The 23070-nt window shown below is 42.2% G+C and overlaps 1 protein-coding gene across 1 annotated transcript in view; it reads left to right on the top strand.

The window, feature by feature from the left end:
• Nucleotides 1–3507: 3507 nt before the first annotated feature.
• Nucleotides 3508–23070, top strand: part of igdcc4 (immunoglobulin superfamily, DCC subclass, member 4) — a 47420-nt gene continuing 27857 nt past the window's right edge. Inside the window, exons 1-2 of the mRNA XM_030096291.1 lie at nucleotides 3508–3697; nucleotides 22424–22738. Coding sequence (XP_029952151.1) covers nucleotides 3631–3697; nucleotides 22424–22738 — 382 coding nt within the window. The 5' untranslated portion in view covers nucleotides 3508–3630. The remainder of the gene's footprint in view (nucleotides 3698–22423; nucleotides 22739–23070) is intronic.

Here is a 23070-nt window from a genome sequence, read left to right on the forward strand (position 1 = left end):
AAATGTTATTTTCCAACTCTTTAGCTCAGTCAAAAGAACACATCATCATAAACAAATGTCAAATAAAGGCTAAGACCAACACATAAAATGCTATCTTGTAATGGAACATGTATCATGTTGGCACATAAACATTTTGCACTCCTCGCACCACAGAATCTCAAATGAACCTGATAATGAAACCATCAATACATATTCTCATGAAATGCACTTGTTCCTGCCTGAGAAATACCTTGTCTCCTGTTTGCAGGCAATATACGTGTGTTCTCAGTGTCCTAATTGCAACCAGTAACAAAGAACTGTGAGGGGGAGGTAATAAATGATAAGTGCATTTTCACCATTCGGCAGTTTCAGTTAATACACCTTCAGCTCCTCAAAAGCAAACAGAAAAAAACATCAATGTCCTTCTTAGTTCTGGCTGAGCTTTTCAGTGCTATATTAGCCACTTAATTGAAATTGTGCAATCAGTCCAATAAATTCTATATGTGCTCTGAACTCATACATTATACAAAGCACATGTAATGTGTTAGTGCATGGACTGTTTTATGAAGGTTTTCTAATCCCTGCTGGATTTCTTTTGCATTTATTTCTATATCTTTATTCATCACCTAGGCATCATTAATTTCCTGTCAACTGTTTATTTAAACATGCAGAAAATGCTTTTTTGTGGCTCCACTGACTGACAACGCTTTACAATATTGTTGACATTAAGAGTCAAAGTGTATGACAGTAATTTGACTTAATAGAAAAGCCACTTTACATTATTTCTGTTATTTGATCCAAAGTCGGGTAGTGGCACTGAAAACACACACACACACACACACACACACACACACACACACACACACACACACACACACACACACACACACACACACACACACACACACACACACACACACACACATAACAAATACATTTTTTCTCACCCCATGGCCCAATCAATTACTTGAAGATCTTTTCTGCCCTAAGGTGACAACATCCTTACAGAGACAGACATCTTTGCTCGGCTCCACACTAACCAATTACAATATTGTGTGTAGTATAGAAATCTAATTTGCTTTCACAGGGGAAAAAAAAAAAAAGGAAAGCCAACCTACCTCTTATTCTGCCAAGAAAAACTACTAAAAACCTCTTGCTGTTTGACTCAAGCCAGACAAGTTTACTATCCTAATTGGTCTCCGTGGGCAGAGAATCAAATGTGTAAATAATTCTCTTAGAGATTGGCCCGCTCTGTCCTTGGCGGTCCTGGCTTTGTTTCATAGTGAAAATGAAGTTATGCCTGCTGGAACAATGTTCTGTAATAATTTCTGAAGCACATTGTTTTCATCTTTCACAGAACTGCTTCAGTATGGCAATAAAAGAACAACATTCAATCAGAGAGACACCAGTCTCTTATTATGAGCGCGTGGTCAGTGATGTCTGCCCGGGGTTACAAGTGGAGGCAAGGCTTCCGCTGTTGCTGCAGCGTGGCCACTTGGTTTGTAGTTTAAGGGAATCAGCTTACACAATTAAGAGCACAGCTTGATGCAGGTCATCCAATCTGTCAGATTGGCTTTTATCATTCTGATAAACCACAAAAAAATGTATTTGCAGTTTTATCTATATTGTTGCATCTGTGTATCTTCTCATGTTCAGTTTGCACATGTTATTTGTCTGGACCTCCCACAAAGCATGCAGCACTGAGTGACAGAGGCAGGCACACAGCCAAAACTCCAAATTTGCAAGCAGCTGATAGTTTGTGTTCATTATTTTTATGGCAGCTGGGGAGGAAACGGGGAAAGTGGGGAAATTGCAGCTTGACCACAATCACAGAGGACACAGCCGTGCTATTAGTTTTCCAATGCAATCACATAATCTGATGGGCCAGACATTCGCTTTAATCAGACACCTGGGAAATGCATCCATCCCATTTCATTTCATCAGCTCAAATCAATCTCCCATCACTATTAAATGAATACACTGAGTCCAGATATCTGCTGGACAAGATATTATGAGCAAAGGGAACTCCTTCATTACAGCCTTTCATGATTGCAAGTCTTTCTCCCCAGAGTTGCAGACTACACAAAAATCATTCTCCTCCCTTAAGTTGTCGAGACATGGTGGGGTGAAAAAACATTTGTTTGGCAATTGACTCTACAATATTATTGCAGCAGGTCATCCTTTCATCCCAGGAGCAATTCATCAGAAGATGCTTCATCGGGCGTGTTTAAGATAATGGAACTTCAAAGAACAGTTTTATTGTTTCATTGAAGTAACAAGTAGCCAGCCCGATGAGCATATGATGAGCTGTATGTGCTTATCTGACAGGCTGGAGGCTTTGCTTTGTGTTTCCAGCCGCTGCACAGCTCTGTGTGCCCGTGAATGTGAGGATGCTGCTGGTATCAGTGATGCTGCGAGCGCCGCACGAGGCGAGTCTTTGTCTGCTGTGGGAAGGCTGGGCTCCAGCTGGCTCCTGCTATGTGTTTGCATGCAAAAGTCAGTGGGTCCCTCAGCACTCGGAGCAGGAGGCGAGCGAGTTGATTGATTGGGATGCACACCACCAACGCCACCCCCCACCCCAGCCCATACCCACCTCCCTCCTCCTCCTCCTCCTCCTCCCTCCTTTGCCTGATCTTACTCAGGGAGCACATGTGCCTCTCCATTTTTCACTTGGACCTGCTTTATCACACACACACACACACACACACACACACACACACACACACACACACACACACACACACAAACAAAAGCATTCGTGTAGCCATTAACAAAGGTGCCTGCTCACCCACCCAAACAAGAACACAGAGATATTAAATCACAAGAATGAATCAGCGTAGGTGGCGCGTGATTAAAGGAGCGTGTTTGCACAACATGTGTATCCTGGTGTGTGCGCGCGCTCAGAAACAGCAGCAGCATCAGCAGCAGTCTCCAACATGGGTTCATTCTGGGCAACGCATTAGCAGTCATTACAGACATATCCACTTAGCGAGACCATTCTCCACACTTGGCTTTTTGCTGTAGCAGAGACTGAAGTGTTTTCCTAACGAATTCATCATCCCAGACAGGTAGAGGGGGCGTCTGGGGTAAAACATATCAATATTTATTTATTTATTTTTTTTTTAATTGGGCAATGTTGGTATTGCAAGTGCTTTCTGAGGCTCGTCAGCTCCAAACGGGATCTTCCAAGTACTGAGCAGCGTGGAGTTGAAGCAAATCAGAAAAAGGGAAGGGAGAAGGCGTGCGTTAGAATCGCCGACAGCTTCTCAGGACTCCAGCGACGACCAGCCAGCCAGCCAGCCAGTGTCTGGTGAACGGGGCGGGTGCGCGTAAAGTGTGCGCGCATGTGTGCGTCCATGCCTCCGTGTTGTGTGTGTGTGTGTGTGTGTGTGGACCCACAGCCAACACACACTTAACATTCGTTCGCAACATGGCGTTGAAGCGCCGAGAGACACGGCTCTCCCCCGACTAATGCAGGCGCATTGTTCCGGACGGAGAGGGGCTGCCGGCCGCCGAGGCTCTACTCTCTCTCACTCTTTTACGCACCGGAGGAGACAATAGCGGATTCCAGCATATGCATGTCGCCGTAACGGTATATCTGGCTGTACAGACGCACGCTGCTTCCCCGCTGGTGGAAATCAAAGGCTGTACATGGCGGTGGAGAGTACAATTTGGCTGTTCTGTCTTCTTTCGCTGTTTTGTGGTCCATCCAAGCAAGGTAAAAAAAAAAAAAAAAAAAAAAAGCTCTCACTTTTATCTTCTGCATGTTCTTCTTCTTTCTTCTTCTTCTTCTTTTTTTTATTTTGGTGGGGTGCATGTGAGGTAGCGGGGCACTCATATTACACTGAAGTGCAGTTACTCAGAACATAAGTAGGCTGCGATAGCAGACAGGGGAGAGCCGCCGGGTGAATCTGCACCTTGCACGCTCCGTGCAGCATAACCCTCCGTGTTCCGCCTTCACCTCATGTGGCCTCTCCGGTGCTTCTGATGCTCGGGTGTATTGTTACTCTCTCTCAGGACGCGCCGCTAAAACGCTCCGTCGCTGCAAAGTTGCGACGCGTTTTGCCCACAGGAGCAGCCGGGAGGGCAGCCACAGGGCGGCCGCGGGGCTTTGAACCGGCCGGAGGGGAAGTTTGGGATCAAAACCAGGGAGCGCGGCTCACAATGAAGACGTGTGGGCTCAGCTTTCAGTCAGGACCACAGCAACCCAGTGGCCTTTGTCTGACTAATAAACATGAAGAACTCTCTCCCCCCCCCCTCTCACAGTTCAGTGAATCTGGGACGTCTGATCGTCGTCACCGGGTGGGCAAAGTTTAGTGAAAGGATTTTGAGAACAGAGTGTGACTGATGCAATCTAAAAAAAAAAAAAAAAAAGGGGCATCATTTTCAGTGGCGTGATCTGTTTGAAAGTTGCAGAAGAGAGCATCCTGGAGCTGAGAGTGGAAGACGCACAGCAGCAGCAGCAGATTTATTTCCCAGTAATACTGCTTGTGGCTCCCGAGAGTGGAGAGGAAAGTCAGCCCACACAGCCAATAACAAGTCAGTGAGAGACTGACTGGTCACAGGGCTTAGCTGCAGGACAAAAGACCTGTGCAGAATATCAGTGAATGGTACACAGCTCAAGTGCTCTTCAGGACCGCCAGGGAAAAAAACACTGGACACAAAGCAAAGGACAGTACATGGCATCCTTTTTCTAAAAAGTATTGATTCAAAATCCATTTGGTGTTCTATCTCATCAATGAAATAAAAATAAAAGGAGAACATCTATCTGGAGTGGGCTACAGGTTATAGAAAGTAACAGTACTGGGGCAACATAGTGTTTTGGGGATATTGTCTATTTTGTCATCTCTTGATCAACAATCTATCTTTGGTGTAATTAATGGTCATAAACATGCCACCTGCTTTTGGACTAAAAACAATGAAAAGGCTTATGTCAACAGTCTCATATGAGGACCAGACCAGTAAGAACTGTGTGTACCTATGGCTGTGCTCCTGAGAGTATGGATGATAACATGTGGGAACTCCCCAGCTTGTAATCTCTACTTGTCTTTGGTGTACTGCTTGACGTTTGATGATCCCAGAGCTCTGCGCAATCAATCTGGACCAAAATCAGATACAAATTCCCTTCTTGATAATAATATTAAAACAAATGATCTCATTCAGTGCCCAGCATAATTTCATCCTGTGCTTGTGTCTCGAGATAGGCATGCTGCTGCTGTTGCTGCAACTCCTGTGTGCCATGCTCTGCAGAGCTGTCTACCAACAAAGATGAGGAATAAAGCAGTGCTGCACACAAGGGTGTAATGCAGCGGCGAGAAGTCAAGCATGTCGGAATGAATTTGTCAGAAACATATGCATTTCCAGGTAGAGTCACCTCCCTCTGAGCTACTGTAATTGTCCCATTATTCATTGCTCAATTACGCATATAAAGGGAGGAGACTAGGAGTGCACCTCCTTCACCTCCATCTGATATAGCCGTGGAAGGTCAAAGGATACAATTTATATGGAGTTAGATTACCATGCCCTACAGACTCCAGCAGAGACAGAATAAGGGATTACTCCCCTTGAGATGCTCCTGACAGGAGAGTGAGTGCCACACTGGGGGCGATCAAATCCAGATGATGAAATCTCTTGTGAGTAAATGCTGAACGCTGTGGTGCGTGTCTCTGATATGAGTGTGGAGGAAGCTGATTTATATTCTGTGTGAGATGTTTATCATTGAAAGTTTTCAGTTTTGGCATTCAGTCAGTGTCTCAAAAACATTCCAAGCGATGAAGGATCATATTTATACAGGAATTAAGATAACGTTGAACAAATAATATCCTGAAATCTGCCAGAATGTTTATTTTTTGGAGTGTATTTGTTATGAGTGAAAGGAGCTCTAATGACAGTGACGCTGTGTCATGAAAGCAAATGAACTCATTAGGGCTTATAATATATTATTACTAAATGATTACATGGGATTGAAGTCGGGGCCAAGTAAATAACACACTCATGTTTCCGTTTCTGCGTGTGTGTGTGTGTGCATGTGTGCGTGCAAGCGTGCATGCATGTAGTTAATTCAGAAAGTGGAGCATGCATAAATGTTGTGGGAACAGAGGCTGCTGTGCCGAGGGGGCTGGGGGTGATTCTGGGACAGGGATGGTTTGGCGGGTGCTGGTGGGGCGAATTTGAGGGCAAGGGCCATTGCCTCATGCACAAAGAACTTGTTTTGTCCATTCTAAAGATCAAATGGAAATCTTTCAGCTTCACTAAACACATCATGAGTAAATGAATGAAGCAGAAGTGCCTGAGCGTCTGTGTGTTCGTAGTCACACAATACTTCAGTTATTCATAGACATAATGAAAAGCATAGACTATTCCTGTAACAGTTGATTAGCAAATTAATCTGATTGGAGGAGTACCTGTGACATTTTTGTAAATGCACATGAGAATGTAAACAGGAAACAGGAGGATAATTAAGCACTACACTGAGTGGGAGTGCCATATGAGTTCATTAAACCTGCAAGAAGTCTAAACGTCTGATTTAACAGATCTTGTTACCTCTGATTAAATATCTTTCCTCCTCATCTTTTTGCAATTGCAGGCTTTGTCTTCGTTTTCTGCCTCGTCCAACACTCAGACAGTGAAATAGCTGATATGCAGTGCAATAGCAGCCTGATGCATTTCCACGGGAGCAGTGCAGTGTGATATGCTTTGATTAAAGAGAAATGTACTTTGCATTAATTTCCTCCTCTGTGCTGGTACCATCCATTCTCGAAACTGCTTATCCCGCATGTCTGTGTGGGGAAACTCATGTTGCTGCAGAAAAAGAGGCCAGCAAATACATGCAAGAACATGCACAAAAACACATAGAGCTGACATGTACGCACACCAGGTGCTGATGAATATGGCTAGCAAAACATGTCCCAAGGTGGCTTTCATGAATATTTTCTATACATTCATCTAAAGCACTGGTTTGGTATGTGATATGAAAAGCTAAATTAAACTATTTGGTCTTTTAGGGCTAGGCTAAACAAGTTTGAAGACAACAAGTAGATATTTCATCACTTCCATGATGCAATAATATGCAGTTGCTTAGTTACACGTCTACCAGCTATGGAGCAGAACATAAGAACAGTAATACAGTCGATACCAGATTGTTGGATGAAAATTGAGACCTATCTGTTCATTGGTCATTCTTCATCCGCACCTTCATCTAGATTCATGGGTCTTGAACAAAAGAAGGAGATCACAGACGAGACAGTTTTCTCTGTATGGTGCTGGACCTCACTCTTGTCACAAAGCTTCACCATATGGGAGATGCTCGAAGTCAAGCCACTATTACTCCACAACGAGAGACCAGTTGAGGTGGCTCGGGCATCTGATTAAGGTATCGCCAGCTCATCTTCAGGGAGAGGTTTACCAGGCCCCGAGGTCAAGCCCAGAATCCACCGAAGAGACGGAAGGTCTTGGTTGTTCTGTGAGGAAGTTGTGGGGTCCAGGAGTGTTTGGGTTTCTTCGCTCTACAAATTACTGCTGTGAACTTATGGCTGAGCGGGAAAGAAGATGGATGGTGAGGTGCCAGTGTATCACTCATCCGAAGCAGTGTTTCTGGCCATTGGATGACTGTAAATCAGAGGAGGGAACTCCTGTCCTGCATGTCTTCGCTGTGTCCTTGCTTTGTTATCAGGCTCTCAGCGCAGGTTCAGAATGACACATTCATTAAACTGTGGTGTGTTGGAGTCACAGGGGCTTTGAAAACATGCAGCAATGTCACACTCAGGATCTGGAATACCTATGTGTCTAAATTTCAGTCATTTTTAACTCTAATTTCGGTCTTTACCAACTTATGAGGGAAATATATTGTAATTTGTTTTTGAAATCACAGTGACTTAAGTGTCAGCATTTTTGACTGATCCCCAGTAATTTCCTTCCGTTTTGAAGTTTTTGCTCACGTTTTCAAGTGAAATCAGATGAAGAAACAAGATTCTCATATTGTGTTGCTAAAAACTACTGCTTGAATAAAGTCACAAGTCACTGCAATAGATTTAAACATATGTTCACTTAAACATAAACAAAGTAATTTTTTGAAAAAAGTACGTAGCTGTATTACTGGAGTGTTGCTTTCGACTGACCCTATCGTTTAGGAGGTTGGAATAGTATGCTCTTAGCTGCGACACATTAGTTGAGCTTTCAGTGGCGTGTGGGTCAATCTCATAGAGATTCAATCATTGAGTTAATCTAAAATTACGTCATCTGGTGGGAAGTCATATTATGTGGCACATGTAATTTTGCTGTGTTTGAGTTAAACAGTCACGATCAAGGTCCAATACTTTGTAAGTGCTCCCTCAAGAGGCATGCAATTTTCATCAGTCTTGCCGTAAGATCCATTTTTTGCAGGAAGCAGATGAGCGAATGAATGTCTATGACAAGAAGTCAAGCAGCTGAGATGAATTGCCAACATAAAGACGGCTCTGGTACAGATAGACTCATGCAAACTGCACAATGTGGAGGGTGGCTAATGTTAACGGTCTCCTCAGAGAGTGGGACAGAAACAGACAGCAGCTCTCCAACATTTTTTACAAATGAGAAAAGTAATGAGCAACAAGCTCATGGAAATTTCAGTCATCATCAGTGAATCATTAATTCTGTAACTGTAGTAAGTTACCTAGGATTAATAAATATACTTCAGAAAGCATTATCGCATAGTGGTCATGACCTTTTGCTAAAGCATTGGCACTTGTTATAACTGTACTTGATAAGTTGGAGTTGATCATGAAGCGATTGAAGTTCTCATGCTTTCCTGCTTCTCTATTCATCTCCCTTGATGAGAATCATAACTGTATGTTTGCTTAATGTTTCCTTATAGAGAATGATTGAGATCACAGGAAACATTTACCATATTGTACTGCTCACACTGTGTTAAATCACTAATAAAGTCATGGTTATTTTTTTCAGATATGAGCACACCGTTCCTCTTTTCAGATATATTAATGTTATCCAAAATGAACATGTTTAATTGAGCAGCATTTACTCACAATCTCTTGACATGCCTTTGAAGGCTGCTGCCAGCCCTTTGGCATCAACACACTGTTGGTGTTTTATTTTTAGCTCGCTTTGAAATCAGTGCAGACTACCTGTGTGTGATCAGTCCAAGTAATAATCTGTTCTTTTAAAATAGATCGTGGATATCTCAGCGATTTGGGATTTTAATGCCTGAATGTAGCTCTGGTAAAAAAAAACAAAAAAAACAAAACATATCTACAATAAAAAAAAAAAAAAAACAGTTCAACACTTTTACTTCAATATTCTCAGGTCAGACGTGTGTGCAGCTTAATGTTTTATACAGCAGCCGAGAAAATTTAACTAACAATACAATTGTGAAGGTGACCCCGTGCAGTGTCAGGCATGGCGGTGGTGTTTTTTTTATTTAGTCAGCCATTCATTCCTCCCACTGTACCAGGGTACTGCGGTATAAAGTCCATCCTCTGCCTTAAATATCACGATGTGGATTTGCACAGAGGGGAAAAGTAACTTGCTTGGCACTGCGTCATATAAAGACAGTAAATGCAGCTTAAATGTACATGTTAATTATCTCCTCTGCATAAAAGTCAGCTTGCAGCACAATGTGTCACTCCGACTGAGGTCGCACCACAGATATGAGCTGTAGGGTTGGATGACATTACTGCATTACATTGCATGAATTGTGACAACACTTTCTTCTCAAGTCATATTTAATGCTTCAAAAATTCAATGGTTCTTATGTTGTTGGTGCCTCCTTGTTTGAAGTTGGTGTCAAAAACCACTGAAGTAACGCTGAAAAAACCAAACCAGTTTTCATAAATAATTGACTTGATTGTTGAGCAATTCAGCTGAATACATAAACGAACTTCAGCAAAAAGCAAAGTCAGAGATTTGTATCATCTTCGGTGCTAGAAAGTAACAATAAAACTGTGAACAACAATAAGTCAATTCATGTGTGTACAGTACAGAAGAAAGAAACATCTGCAGCCATTATAGTTTGTTTCTTTTGTTTGTTTGTTTGTTTTTTTACCTTATTTTCAAGCGTATTCCTTCTTGTCTTGTTAGCCTTGAGTTGGTGTGCCAATCACTGAAAATGTCAGACTGTCTCTGGCTTGGTTTGTTCCTCTGTTTTCGTCCCCCAGCTATGCATTTCTATCATCTTTCATAGAATATTTCATACCAGGCTGGTAGCAAACAAACAAACAACCTTGTGTTACTGTAGGCTGGTGCGAAGAATGGCACATGGAGCCAGGAGCATTTTGAAAGAGGCTTTAAAGCTTCCTTCAAAGCTCAGTTTTTATTTCCTTTTTCCTTTAGCCCGCTGTCTCTGTCTGATGTTCTGCTGCATTTGTCCGCATACATTCACCAGTGTTTCTGCCACTCCACTGCCTTCGGTCTGCAGTTTTAGACTGGCGTTAGACAGAGAGTTCGGATCAAGTATTGGTATGGGTTATAAGCTCCAAAACCCAAATGACATTTCCCTTATTTCAATCCTTTCTATTGTTGAGAGTCAATGGTGGTCTCCTCCTTTATCCTCCCAAGTTGTCTGTTATGTGTTGCCCTGAACTCTGCAGTCGTCACTAATAGAGAATGTTCAGCTCCGGTTTGTTGTGTCTACACCAGACGGCAGCTCCAGAATATTAACCGTGGCTCTGTTGACAGATGTATGCTGCCTGTAGAGCTTCACTGTTACTGCTCATTTATGTCACTGCTCTGGCAACACCCGAAAAAATGCCTCTGTGAATATCACACATGTCATCGGCTTTCTTTGAAGAGCCTAAACCGTGAAAAGGAAAAAAAAAACTAAATGTTTTTTTTTTTTTACTTCATCCTTCTCAGCTCATCACTCGAATGCCTCTGTGGAGAAAGCTTTTGTAATTTAGTTGTAAATGATGCGGCACTTGTAATGACTCATGTTGTGGTTGTGGGCGACTGCTTGAACCCTGGACTCAAACTTATCTCATTCTGTCCATATTTCTGCGAACGTATAGAGAGGGAACTTGTCGGACTTAAAAGAACAGCTTCCTGGACTGAAGTGCCTGTTGAGACTAGCTAATCACACATTAGAGGTAAATGAAGTACGTGCATGTGCACGTATGCTGAGGTACATGCTGTACACCGGTGTGCCTGCCTGCCTCCGTGTGTGTGTGAGCGTGGGTGTGTCAGCTGCAATTTGTGTGTGCATCTTGATCCCCTCCCCTGAGAGCCCAGGCTAAATTAGGATGCATATTATTTAAAGATGCCCTGGGCTGGGTTTCAGCTGGGTATATTTGTGCAGTGAATATGTTGATTTTTATGCTGCTCGGTGTGTGTGTGTGTGTGTGTGTGTGTGTGTGTGTGTGTGTGTGTGTGAGCCTATTCATGCTGCCAGGGAAGCAATCTTAAGCGCACAAGTGTTTGCATGAAAGGAGAGGAAGCCTTGAGCTTGATTTTGTCTGCGATGAATTAAAATGATTTGCTCTCTTGAGTTGCTCAAAGTGTTGTGCTCAATTTATTTTCTATGTGCTTTTTCTCAGCATGACCTCTTAAAAATATCTGAAAATAAGACCTTGTGAGCTAATGAGAATTTAAACACCCTTCCGACAAAAACCTCTCATTGCTACTGTTGGACAGTTGAGCTTCAGCTGATGGTTGTGCTTATTGGGTGTTTTCATGTCCAGCTGCTGAAGGCTGAAGGTATTTTGAACTATTCTCCCTAAAAAAAAAAAAAAAAAAGGAAGGGAGGTCATTAAGGCATGATCCTGGTTTAATTTAGTTTACAAAAAACAGGCTGTTGGTGAGATGGGAAGTCTAGAAAATCCGATGAAGTTGAATTACTGTCACGATAACTCTCAGCTATTCCGGGACAATGTGGATTGAGAGTCATTCCACTCTGGAGGCCAACAGTGTTGTTTTTGTTGATATAATAAAGCGTATCTCAAAAGAACTATTTACTGTGATTTTGGTGCTGCTCAGTTGGAATTTTGATGTTTTCTATATTTGATTTTTGTCATGTCTCCATCATTTTATCTCTGTCTGAAACGAGAACATATTTTCTTTGTACTTGAGTTGAGTCAGAATGTACTGTAACAGACCAGAAGTTCTTCCATTCATCACATTTTTCCACCAAATTACAATGAAATCCTTCATCCTTCTATCCTTTATTTTCAAATGAAAATGCTCCAATCCTTCAGTAATGCTGCTATCAGTTAATACTTTGATCCCAGATGGATCAATAAGGTACGACTATTACCATGATGCAACTGAAATGGATTGTTATTTCATCCTGTGTGCTTATCAGGTCACAGGTTTTTTGCCATGCAGTGTAATAGATATGGGATTTGACCCTTTCCTGAGCTGCACTGGAGGTGCTGCTCAGTTTATTAAGAAGAGCAGCGTTGTGCCGCTGCTCGTGCAGTCCGCCTACAAATGGATGCCATGGTGTGACTACTATATGTCTGTGTGTGTGTATGCGTGTGTGTGTGTGTGTGTGTGTGTGTGTGTGTGGGGAGAGATTCAGTGGCCTGTCTGCTCTCACTTGGTCAACCAACCTGCATCCACATTCCTCCCATTCCTCTCTGCTGTCTGCTCGGTCACATGAAAGCGGAGGAGGTATGCCGAAGGCGGCCGTGTAGGAGGCTGATCTGTTGAGGTATACTGATGAATATACGCTGCGGCGCCGACAGGTGTGCTTCCACGAATTCAAAGTTGGCCCGCACTCACGTTCCTGCATCAATGAGCGCACACATTTGTGAATCTCTTGAACCGTAGTTTGTGCATTCATACAGAGCTCGCCTGCCCTTTCGTTCTCATCCAAACGCCGTATATTATTCAAAGATCACGGCACATCTCCCACTTCTGTCATAAAAAATGTATTTACTAGGAGGCGCACGTGAACATGATGTACAAAGCTTGCTTGCTGCGTTCTGTCTTTCCGCAGTGCATGTACCAGAAAGTGTCACCCAACAGTCTCATTCATCATCTTGACATTTGTGAGATGCTCAACCCTGATTGTTATTATGTACATGCGCTTTAACCAAAAAGGAGCATCAAGTTAAAGAGAAACAAAAAAGAAAAGTGTTTTCAAGCTGTGATCTCCTATTTTTATGTATGCAAAGTTAATTTTCCAGTAACGAGTTACACCTCAGAGATCAGTGTCGTCATTTCACTTGGCTGTAGTGTCGAGGGGACGAGCTGAGGTCGGCGTTGAATCTCCTGTGTTGCCCCCGTGTTGGTTTTACTGCGGGCTCTGTTGACTCATACAAGTAAGTCTGGCACTTGACATGGCCATGTGGAGGCCCCATGCTGCTGGGAGGCCCCGCATGAAGGAGAGCGCCTCTGTGATTGGACGAGGCCAGAATGGGATGAATGAGCACTGTACATAGAGCAGGAGGCATGAGGGACTCCACCGATACGCCCACCTCACGCCCCCTCCCTCGCTCCCATTCTCAATCCCTTGTTTTCCATCAGGCTTTCCTGTTTGTCTCACCGCAACACACACACTCATTTTTTTTTTTTTGTATATATTTTTTTTTCAAACCACACTGCCTGTGAGAAGAGGGTCGCTGTATGATCTCTTTGAAATTAACTTATAAATGTCACATGCATTATTTATTACCCTCTAAATTACTTGAGATTTCATGTTCCACAGCAGAACTTTACTGGAGCAAAGTACAACGTGACTAAAGAAACAGGCTGACTTGATGGCTTAATTTGAGAGCGATATATGAGAACAAGTGTAAGATAAAACTTTTTTTTCTAGTTCTTTTTAAGCAAAAAATGCTAAAACCAACAATTTTAATCATTTTTAGTTTTTATTTGTATTTGATTACAAAAAATTGTGCATGTGGTGCAGTTGAAAGTGAAACCGCCAGCATAATAATACTTAACGCTGAGACATATATGTATAACGTTCCCTCATATCTTTGATTTATTACATTGGCTCTCGGACCGTGAAAGTGACAGTGTGTTTGTGCCAATAACTGGGTGTGAGAAGAACTGTGGTGTATAGTCGTGGGAGGAAACACAGCTGGAAGAGTTCGCTCTCGACGCAGCAGCTGTTCACATTGTTGAGTGACTTGCGGCCTCACTCTGAGTTCAGTGAAATGATGTGGCCTCTGTATTGTAGTGTTGTGTAAGTAGTCAACAGTCTTATAATTTGCCGTCCAAGGCTCGCAAAACAAGGTTAATGGATTTTGTTTCAGGCAGGGCTTTACGCTTTCACTAAAAGACCCCAATACACAAAGCAATACTGGAGATAAGGCCATACAAGATGGAATTCTAGATATTTAGACTGAAGTGAGATCCGTTAGTGTGTGAGGTTTGCTATGTCTTGTTATTGCACAGACATTTCCACTTATACACCGAAACCCGAGAGGCCCCGTCTGCTGCTTCTCCTCTCAGATGATCACAACTGTGGCTTCAAAATATTGATTTACTCTCATGCTGGGTAGTTTTTGGCCACAGGCACGTGTTAGTGGTGAAGGTGTTTTATTATATTTCACTTTATCCTGTTTCTATTTATGTAACAAGGAGGGGAAAAAAAAGTCACCAGTGAGATTTTTTTGGGGAGGATTGTAATGTGCTCACACACACACTCACACACACACACACACACACACACACACACACACACACACACACACACACACACACACACACACACACGCGCGCGCACACACACAGGAACAAATCATAGCAATTATCTACTGCTGCTGTGTCAATTTAACAGATGTACAAGGGAATCTGGTTATCACTGCTTTTGTGTGCTTTAGTGGTCCGTCTTCACAAAAGCCACTTTAATCACATTTCGCCGCTTCCTTTCAGTGGCGTCTCAAGGCTGCCCTAATCTTATCGGCACTGGTCCAGTCTTCTGTTTCATGTGGAAATCCTGGACATCCCTCATTGTTTCGTCTTATCATCTTTTCTTTTCTGACAACACGTCTTCCACCTGTTTAAGCTTGTGACCTGCTTTCGCCCATTGGCACTTGTGAATATCAGTATTCCGGTCGTGCCAGTGTTTATGAATAGCAGTTGGGGATGCACAAAGAGTTTTTGGGCTTTCATCATGAACTACTGCACATTTGGATTTTTCTTCTGGATTCTTTTTTGGTTGGTTTGAGATATTATACTCTTCCTATGGAACAATCTTCCCGTACATCTCAGAGCCCCACAAACCTTGGACTCTTTTAAGAAAGGGCTAAAGACTTTCCTGTTTCCATTCTAATCTTTGCTGTGTTGTTTTTGATCTATTGATAGTTCTTAAACATCTATTGTTTTGTCTTTTTTTTTTTTTTTTTTTTTTTATTGTTGCACTTTGAGATATTCAAATGTAAAGTGCATTACAAATTAAAGGTATTATTATTATTATTAAAAGGTATTTATTATTATTATTATTATTCTCGAGAATTGCTGAAGTAGATACCAACTGAATTTGGGTGAAAAGAGACTACAAGAGTCACAAGTCCACAAGAGGAGAAATACATGGAGACACGTCACACCTTCTTGTATTTTAGTTACCTTTAAACCTTTAAACACATCATTTTTGTAGTGTTGGAGGAAACCAGAATATTTGGAGAGAATCCATTTCTGCACAGAGAGAACATGCAAACTCTACACAGCATGCCCCCAAATATGGACTCAAACAAGAGGCAGTCTTGCTTTGATATGTGATGGCAAAGCGATTGCTTTTTGTGAAGTATTTTTTATTTATGAATTGCATCTCCAAAGAGAGGACACATTTTCTTTCTTCACAACACTACAGTGACACAGTGCATCGCTGGGAAGCGTCAGTATTTTTAATTGACCACAAAGCACTGCTTTTTAGAGCGTTTTAATCCGCTCTCTTTGTTGGTATCTATAAGTTACTGAAAGGCTCTGGGTATTGTGTAGCTTCACTTTGGAAACCTGAGCTGTGGCCTCGGGGTCATTGGGCGACCAGTCTCTGTTGACAGTGAGCCGGGCTGGGTGAAATATTCGCTGTGCCGGGTCACTCTCCTCCTCTTTCTCCTTCTGTTCCCCCAAACGTTTTGTGAATAGGTGATCCATTAACAGAGATGGACTAGTGGCATAAGCGTTGACAGTATCAAGAGCAGTGCCCTCCTAACATCTCCATTTCCCCCCCGTCCCCTGTGTTTCTCTCTCACTGAGCAGCAGATAAAGTCTGCTTCTTTTGTCAGCGTCTGTTTTACTATCAGCCTCTCTTTTCTGCCTGTGAATAGCACTACAGCTCAGCTGTTAGTCTATCCATTTCTCTTTTTATCCACCTTTAGTAGTTGTCGAGAGGTACATTAAACGTCTGGCTTTGAGTTCATCCCACCAGAGAATCCTTCCATTATCCAAATTAAAGTTATTGGTGCATTTAGGAGACTATTAGAAATCCACATAAGGTGTCAAAAGTGTCAAAAGAGGCACTGCATCATTTATGGGTGACATGTTTGCCTCTTTATTGCTGTCCTCGCTGTTTTATTGTTTCCTGGTTGATGCCTGGTCTCCGTTTCATCCACTCTCCTTTTTGTAAACCACTGTCCTCCCTCTACTTAGAGTAAGCTATGAACCTCTTGGCTCAGTGCCATCACAATCCATTCACTACAGCTCAGCGAGACCGCACAGCCGCTACGATATCCCAGAGTGCACCCTGTCCTTTCCAGCAGCTCCCACTTGTACAGTAAAATGGCAAAATGGCCACTTTACAGATCCCCCTCTTTACCGCATTGTGTCCTCATGAGGCACTGACAGTTACTGTGTGTGTGTGTGTGTGTGTGTGTGTGTGTGTGTGTGTGTGTGTGTGTGTGTGTGTGTGTGTGCGCGCGCGCGCGCTTATGCATGTGTGTTGATCCATATTTATGTTTCAATATGTGTTTGTATGAGTTTGCATGTGTAGTGTATGAGTGATTGTGTATGCAGGCGCTTGCAACTATAAATGTTTATATTCATGTTCATGTTCTTGTATGTGTTTGTATATGTGTGTATATGTGTATATGTGTATATGTGTATATGTTGATGTTTGTGTGTCTGAGTGTGTTTGTGTGTGTTTGACTGTGTGTAAGAGCCTCACAAGAGCCACAAACTGAGGGAATATCAAGGTTCTGGTTCAAATGTGTGTGCATGCTGAGTGTTTTATTCCCAGATGTATTGCTCCCCTCTTGAAATATGTGTTTAGCTCATATTAAACGCTGCTCTGGATCTTTGTAGTTTTCTGTTTCATGTTTCTTACTCCACAACTCAACTCCAGGTTTTGGGCCTAATGGTTTCCATATCTAACTCAGATTCATCCCTACCTCTCACCAAGTGAAACCATTGCCAGCAGTTAGGAAATAGCTGCTAACATTTTAATGACTTAATGAGACCTAATTAGTTGAAATGGGAGAAGGGAAGCGAGGAGCGTGGAGCTGATCTGTGAGTGTGTGTGTTGACGCGCACATGCACAAGCGTGTCTGTTTCAACGTGGCTGCATGCTTGTTTTGATTTTCTTTACATGCAGCACTTGTGTGCGTCAGGCTTTGTGCGAGTTCTGGTTGCATGTGTTGTGCATGCATATTTATGCTGTCTCCATGGCAGATGTGTGAGAGAACCAGAGCGCTGCGCAGCAGCCTTTCTCAGCATTATCCAGACTCTTCATCAGGATGTGATGGTGGGGGGTCAAGCCTCATTTAATCAAGGAAAAAAATTCCACCTCCCATTAACTTAATTAATCCAATGACAGAGAAAAAGAAGCTGAAAGAGGCTTGCTTCTGCGTGTGAGTGTGTGTATATAAGAAAAAAAATACTGTTTTTAAGCAGAATTGCAAACCTGAGTTACAACCCATCAAATGACCTATAGAGGGGACTCTTGAATTACATTACATGTGCAGGTATGCATGAAATCCTGAAATGACTTCATGTAAAAGACCTTTGAAGTGACGCACACTTAATTTATTATATTCAAACCATGAAAAACTTGACTTGATTGTTTTAATGTCTTTATTTGACATGAGGGCAGAGTTGAAGACAAATGTGAACTACAAGAATGGTGATCAGATCCCATCATGATGGATTCATTTATGAAGAGGGTAATCAATGACCTTTGAAGCGATATTCTTATAGAAGGAGGTCTCAGTAACAGACTTGATTCATTAAACATTATTTCAAATCATTAGTTATACAGTCACATGATGCATTGTGTAGGAAGCAATAGACAGACAGACAGACAGATATAATACAGTTAAGGCTACACTGGCTACATATTGCTACAGTGCTATGGATACATTGTAAAAGAAATTATATGAAGTTTTAAATTTGACATTTTGGATATTTTTTTATTTTTCCTTTTTGCATTCATTTTCATGTTTTCCTGCTATTGATCATTTATTAAGTGTGATTCTATTGTTTTAATTATGATCAAGAGGAAGATGTTGCAGAAATCAACGCAGGGACTGAACTGATGTTGGCAGCACTTCAGATGAAAGATGGGAAGAACCATTAACCTTTCCTGGCTTTGCTGGAAAGCAGTAAAGACACAACTTTAACCTTTTACAGCTGCGGAATTACTGGCTCATGGACAGATGATTTAATTGTGTTAACTGTAAGCTGGAAAGTGCAAAGATAGATTTTCTGTTCAAACTTAGGTGAGCTGTGTCTGCCAGCTTGAGAGAAGATATGTAGGTTGTACACAGATCAAGACACAGATGGATTTTTTTTTCAAAGGATCACAGTTTTGGTCACAATAAATGTAGAAAATGAACAGAGCCAGTAGCTTGGAAGCTGACATAGTCCTGTTGCTTTTTGTTCTCAAACTTTATTCCAAAAGCTTCATTTTGATGGAATAATTTGATTGTTGGTAATGATTTATTTTTTTTGCTGTTCATATGCAGGCGACTTTGAGCTTATTATTGAAAACTTAGCATCAAGTACTTCATAGTTGGAAAGCCAACTTTTGGAAGCTGGAAAGTTCTTCTTTGTCATGATGATAACTTGGGAAGAAACCTGCATGCGTTTGAAGAGCAGCAGGTCTGAGAATACGGGCGACATGCATAGAAATATGTTCTTCATTCACCATTTGTTGCAAGTCATCCAATCGGGTTGCATTGCTGGTTTGTCAACACATCCAAGTTGATCCCACAAGCGTTTGATGGGTGGAGGTTTAAGTTGCTGCGGGGCCATTTCATCCTTTTCATTCCCAAAACTCTGGACTGTGACAGATGCAAAAATAAACATATAGCAAACAGGAAGAAAACATGGAGTACTGACACTGCACAGTTGATATGGGTTGGGCAGTGGATGTTGATGTCTGACTGTACTGAGATTGCCTGCAGTATTGATGAACTTATTTTGGTGATGCTGCACATCACACTGACTTCAGCAAGAGATGTTACTCTGTTGAGGCAGCACTTTGAACCTACTGTCCACGTGCCGCACGCAGAATCTGGTCTCACTGCTGAAGATAACATTCACTCAGTGCAAACAGGCCTGGATGTAAAGGGCAGTCATGGTAAGCCTCCTAGCAGATCTATGATAGCAGAGATTGGCTGAATGTGGCCTGTTTCAGATGGTCTGGGCAGAGAGTTGTAAGCCTTATAGTCCATCCATCCATCTTCTGTGTCACTTATCCTGGTCAGTGTAGCGGGGCTAAGAGAGCCAGTCCCAGCTAACTATGGGCAAGGGCAGGGTACGCCCTGGACAGATCGCCAGTCACATAGAGGGACAGACGACCGACTACAGGATGAAGAAATAGTGTTTTTGGAGTGCCCTCCTCATGGCTCCCCCACTTTGTGGCTTGTCTTTGACATCCCCCATCATATAAAACTTGACTTTTAGTTTGGAGATGGTACGAGGACACACGCCAGAGAATTCCACAACTTAGTTTCACTGAGCTGCCGTTACCCTATCAACCTTATCAACATCACTCAAATGTGGCATGCTGACAGCAATCCTTCACCCAGTGGTACCAGAAGCTCAAAACAAGAAACAATAGCAGCAGCAAAGAAAAGCTGTTTGGCGCTGGCAAACAAGATTGAGGACATTCTTCAAGGGTGCAACCCACAAATTCAGCTCTGCTGCTCAGACCACAAATGGATGTTGGCTATGGATATGGTACCATATAAAAGTTAAATGATTAATGATTAAGATTTATTGAAAAGAACCAGCAGTATTGTGAATTTGTAAGGATGCACTGATTTTGGGCATCAGGTCCGATACCATGCAAAGTATCTGATACTCGTTTTCATTATTACGCAAGAGAGCATGAGCAATGGCCACACTTTGTAGTCTTTAATGTTAATGAGATGACAAACATAAAGCACACTGTAAACTTTGTTCTGCCAATGAGAGAGGGACCTGCAAAACATGATTGTAATATGACTGATACACCCATTAACAGCGAGCATGCTGCCTCGCTCTGCAGTCTACAGCATGCACGGTTCAGCATGTAGATAGCGAGGCCACACAATGTCCTGTACATACTGCAGGCTGTAAGGCTTTTGGAGCTTGTGGCGTTGACACAGAGGCTGTTGGAGGTGTGTGTAGCATCAATGCAGGGCTTTTCAGAAGTTTTTCGCGATTACACATAGCCTTCACACACTGTTTTCATATGGAGTGTGAATTAGGCTTTATAATATTTAGTAGCCCGTATCGGTAAGTAACTAAAGGTTAGTGCGAGGGCTAGTTTTAAAGAAAAGTGGTATTTGTGCACCCCTATTGAATTTGTTCAAATGTTTTGCATAAATAATTTCAAACAATGGTTTCTATATTGAATAACTTTGAGGTGAACACGTGTAATTTTTACCTGTCAGAAGGAGTGACTGCTGCCGAGCTGCACTTTTCTCAGCCGCTATAAATGTGTTGAGCAGTAATGGCCTCGAAGCGCCACACATAAATCAGCTGTCAGGGTTGCCAATAGCAGAGGTCAAACAGTATTAGCTCTCTCTTCAAACAAAAACAAAACAAAAAAAATACATCTTCTCACACTTACATGGTACTTCAACTGAGCCCTGCAGTAGTTGTGTGAAATTGTTTCTGCCAAGTGAATCAATGTTAAATATGAAAAATGATTTTAACGCCACATCAGGCTCCTCACTCAAAGCTTAAAGGTGCCAATTTGCTATTTACGAATGTGAAGGTGCTGTAGACAGAAAAGTCAATCCGAGTTATTTATTATACCAAGAAAATGTCAAATAGCTTCTGAAAATAGTAACAATTCCCTGACAAAGATGAACTGGGTACACTAGAGTGTGGCAGTGGTGATATTTGTTTTATTTTTCGTCAATGGTAGAAGGTGTGCATGCACAAAAATCCACATCACCAATGTAGCAATTACTGTGTTATATCACAGCCCAGGCATAACTGAGGTAAACGCTGTGTACAGACTTTGTTAAGGACAAAGCTGGCAACACACTCATTATACAGAAGCTCCTGACCCTGCTTCTCTGATCTGCAGCCCCTCACTTAAATGGAGACATATAAATGCTTCAGACGATCATTACGTTCTGTTTTACAGCACTTTTCAAGTAGTTTGCTCTGATCTACAGTAGAGGGTGGTGAAAATTTACTGTCCATGTAGAAGGAAATTAATTTTCTCTCATCTCATACATATTACAAAACAGATGTTAATGCATAATGTATGAATACCTGCTATTACGAGCATTAACAATAGATCATGCTTATGATACCTTTTGTGGTCGACTGCAAGCAGTGCAGGAAGACACCGGCCCTTACTTTCTACATGTCATTATGTGTCCTGTCAATGACTCCTAATTAAAATCTTCAGTCTCTCTAAAACTTAATGTCTTATTGTATTTGTTCCAACTCCAAACTCCTTTTTCTATATCATTAATTGGTATTAAATGTTGCTTTGGTTAACATATCTTTTTTGGTTTCAGGTTTAACTAAATTCAACTGTGGTTTAGATAAGAACACGTTTATTATATTTACCTTCCATTACAATCCAATACATCTGAGTTTGAAAAGTTCCCAAGCCTAAACGCTGAAATAAAATTCCCCATCAATAAACAATTACATCGCCTGCAGTTTTTCAGCTCACATCGTCACTTCACACGACCTCATCAAGCTCTCGCTCCAGGATTTCCCCTCTTTCACTGACTTTAATGTCCTGCTGCTGACATACAAATCGCTCCATGCCGTTGCTCCCTGTTCATTTTCAGAGCTCCACCTCCTCGTCTTAGTTTGGCCTCCCCTCGCACCACCCCTATCCATCTGCGCTGCCAACTCTATTGACTATATTGAAGTCATGCTATAAAATGACAAATTGGCACTGAAAGTGGACCGAAACAGCAGCTTTTTCAAATGGTCTTCATGCGGCATTGTAACAATGAGGCTGAACAGTGCAATTTTTCATGAGTGACAAGAGGTTTCCCTGCATGTTGTGACAGCTAAAACAGACATGTTGTTTTTAAATAAACCTAAACCCTGATCAACACAGACTTCCAGGTAGACTACATGCTGTGTTTCTGTCTGTTTGACACAGAAAAGCCTGTTTCAGTGGAGCTGAGCTGCGGTGCCGGGCCCAGCCATGTAGTGTTGGAGCCAGGTTCGCCCCTCTTGCTGGACTGCAACTTGGGGGCCACCGACACGCCATTCAATGTCACCTGGCTGAAGGATGGACAGCCGCTGCCTCTCGAGGGGGTTGACCACGTGCAGTATTTGACCAACGGATCCCTCCTTCTGCTGCCCTCCGTTAAAGATGGCCAGGCTCCCCGAGGCGCGGAGGGGGGATACAGCTGCGTGACCGCCAGCGCCCTCGGAGCGCTCACCAGCCGGACTGTAAACGTGCTCCAAGCAAGTAAGTGGTCAGATTTAAAGCTTTTTGCAAGCCTGCGGGCCCAATATGAGTGGAGTGATTAAATCTGTAAGATGTTGTAAGTGAGTTGTATTTCATATAGACTCATAATAATAGTGCAACTGTAAAAATATATAGTTAAACAGAACTATACATGTCATCAGCTAAAGCTGATAACCAGTAAATTAAATATCACAATTGATTATTTAAAAGTTCAACTTTTGAAAAGAATTTCAGTAAATTCGATAAAACTGCCCTGGACTATGAGTGGTATACCAGACTGAAGAGATTTCATGTGGTCAGGTTTGTTTTCAAACGGTGCTTTTTATTTAAAA

This window comes from Salarias fasciatus, chromosome 1 (assembly GCF_902148845.1).
Source record: "Salarias fasciatus chromosome 1, fSalaFa1.1, whole genome shotgun sequence".
NCBI lineage: Eukaryota > Metazoa > Chordata > Actinopteri > Blenniiformes > Blenniidae > Salarias > Salarias fasciatus.